Below are 2500 nucleotides of genomic sequence, written 5' to 3' on the forward strand. Positions count from 1 at the left end.
GTGTTTGTGTGTGTGTGTGTGTGTGTGTGTGTGTGTGTGTGTGTGTGTGTGTGTGTGTGTGTGTGTGTGTGTGTGTGTGTGTCTGTGTGTGTGTGTGTGTGTGTATCAGACGGCGAGCAGGAGGAGCTCTGGCTGCAGGATGCTGGTTTGTCTCCGCTGGTAACAGGTGAAGAAGAAGACGTCGATAAAGCCGTCCTGTTGTCGACTCTCACTAAGACTCAAGCAGCGGCGGTTCAGAGACGCATCGACTCGTACACCTGCTCGCTGCGCAAGAGGAACAAAATGCCAGCGCGACACGTCAGAGACGTCTTTGCCTCCCCCATTGCTCAGGTAACAGCACACCTGTGTGTGTGTGTGTGTTTATAATAATATTTGATTTTGGACCCACTAACAATTTAAGGGGCCATTCACACAGAATGCATGAATGTAAACATGCGAGACAGACGGGTTTGACCATTGTGCTCGAGTCTCGCATCTTTTGCAGTGTCTCGCACATGACACAGCGTCCACGCTCTTCTGAACTGAGCTGGACGATCACATCACTGAATCAGCAATGAACTGACTTTAACTGATAAACGGACTGTTTTCTATCGTCCTCTTGCATTATCAGCACACGCTTTTCCTGTTTGACACTGTAAAGCTGCTTTGACAATCTGTGTTGTATAAAGCGCTATAGAAATAAAGGTGACTTGACAAAGACAGCACTTTTTTTCCCAATTCCACTGCCCAAATGTCGCATTTTCAAAGACAAGGTGCCATTCTATGTGAATGGCCTCTAAAAGTTTTGCATTATTTGATCTTTATAACAGCTGTGACTTAAAAGTCGCGTTAATTAGAATATCATTAGGAATCTGATTTTCTTGCATCTTCTTCATTGTACTGTGAGAACATCTTGACATCAACACACATTTACACATCAATAAAATGACGTTTTAAAGGCCGTTCATACATAACGCATTTTTGCGTGTCGTGTCTTGTGTCTTTCACAGCATCTCGCACATTATACGCCATTCTAAAAACACTGAGCTCAAGATTCTTCAGCTTTTAAAAACATGTCTCATGGCCTTGTGTTCATTTTCATTCCACTGAACCTGCATCCAAATGTGTTCTGTGTGAATGGCCATCTTAATAAATAATAAAACTATGATTTGACCTCTTTGATAATGAAATGCACAGCTGACGTGTCAGATTTGCTGATCAGCAGAAATAATAGTACAGTGTTCGCGTGTTTCTGGTTGTATAATGGCAGAAGGACAGTAAGTGTGTGGAGGAACAGTCAGTCGTGGCATTTGTAAAGGCCTGTATGCGCTCGTGCTCCACAGCACACAATACACACTCACGTCATGTCAGATCATATCAGCGCATCTGAATAAAGCCTTGAGTTCTGTTCATCTCGTGTGTGTGTGTGTGTGTGTGTGTGTGTGTGTGTGTGTGTGTGTGTGTGTGTGTGAGTCTAACTAATTGTTTTCTATTCAGTCAGCAGTTGCTGAGACACACGACAGAAACATGGAGAGTGTGACAAAGACACAACGATCAGGTACACACACTCACACACACACACACACACACACACACTGCCTCTGTTCTATTGGCTGAGGAGCTAATAAGATTATCTAATAACATAATAAGAACCCTGGTAACCAACCACAACGCTCTAGCGGTTGTGCAGACATGGAGAGTGTGACAAAACACACACGCACAGGTACACACACTCACACACACTGCCTCTGTTCTATTGGCTGAGAAGCTAATAAGATTATCTAATAACATAATAAGAACCCTGGTAACCAACCACAACGCTCTAGCGGTTGTGCAGAGTCACTTTGTGTGTTTAATTAGGGAGACATCTAAAATATGAAGTGTTGGGGATTCTCCTTGATCAGGATTGGGAACCAATGCACTACAGCATCGTGATCGTAATAGTTCATTATTCTGTTCATTATTCAGGGATATTATCAGCTGCAGATCTTCACCTGTCACATCTATTAATATAAGAGCGAATGTGTGTTTAATAACATTCAAATGCTTCAGATTCAGAGAGATGAGCAGTGATTATACATGAACTCTGTGCGTGTGAATGCAGCACGTGCCCTTTGAACACAAGATGCAATTTCCTGCCTTTTCACATGGAAATCATATTCAAATGGATCAGATAGTGAACGCTTCCCGCTGTCAATGGAATGCACAACTGCTGCCGTTTGTGTGTGTGTGTGTGTGTGTGTGTGTGTGTAGCTGTCAGCAGTCAGGAGACTCAAGGGCTGCAGATGGACGAGATCTTTATCACAGACGTGGCGTATTGTGAACAAGCAGCCGTCTTACTGAAACAAGCCAAACTACCACAGAACAACAGCAGCCAGTGCAGGAGAGACGACGGAGCGCTGCCGGTAAGACTCATTGTCTGCCTGTCTACAGTTACACACCATAGCAACACACTAAAAACACCATAGCAACTGCATAACAACACTCACTGTCCGCCTGTCTACAGAAACACACCATAGCA

The 2500-nt window shown here is 43.8% G+C and overlaps 1 protein-coding gene across 1 annotated transcript in view; it reads left to right on the plus strand.

Annotated features, from left to right (window-relative positions):
- Positions 1–2500, plus strand: part of LOC107556736 (rho GTPase-activating protein 40) — a 16772-nt gene that overhangs the window by 6211 nt on the left and 8061 nt on the right. Inside the window, exons 3-5 of the mRNA XM_016239926.1 lie at positions 110–330; positions 1477–1537; positions 2233–2384. Coding sequence (XP_016095412.1) covers positions 110–330; positions 1477–1537; positions 2233–2384 — 434 coding nt within the window. The remainder of the gene's footprint in view (positions 1–109; positions 331–1476; positions 1538–2232; positions 2385–2500) is intronic.

Source organism: Sinocyclocheilus grahami, unplaced genomic scaffold (assembly GCF_001515645.1).
Source record: "Sinocyclocheilus grahami isolate Dianchi unplaced genomic scaffold, SAMN03320097.WGS_v1.1 scaffold577.1, whole genome shotgun sequence".
NCBI classification, from domain to species: domain Eukaryota; kingdom Metazoa; phylum Chordata; class Actinopteri; order Cypriniformes; family Cyprinidae; genus Sinocyclocheilus; species Sinocyclocheilus grahami.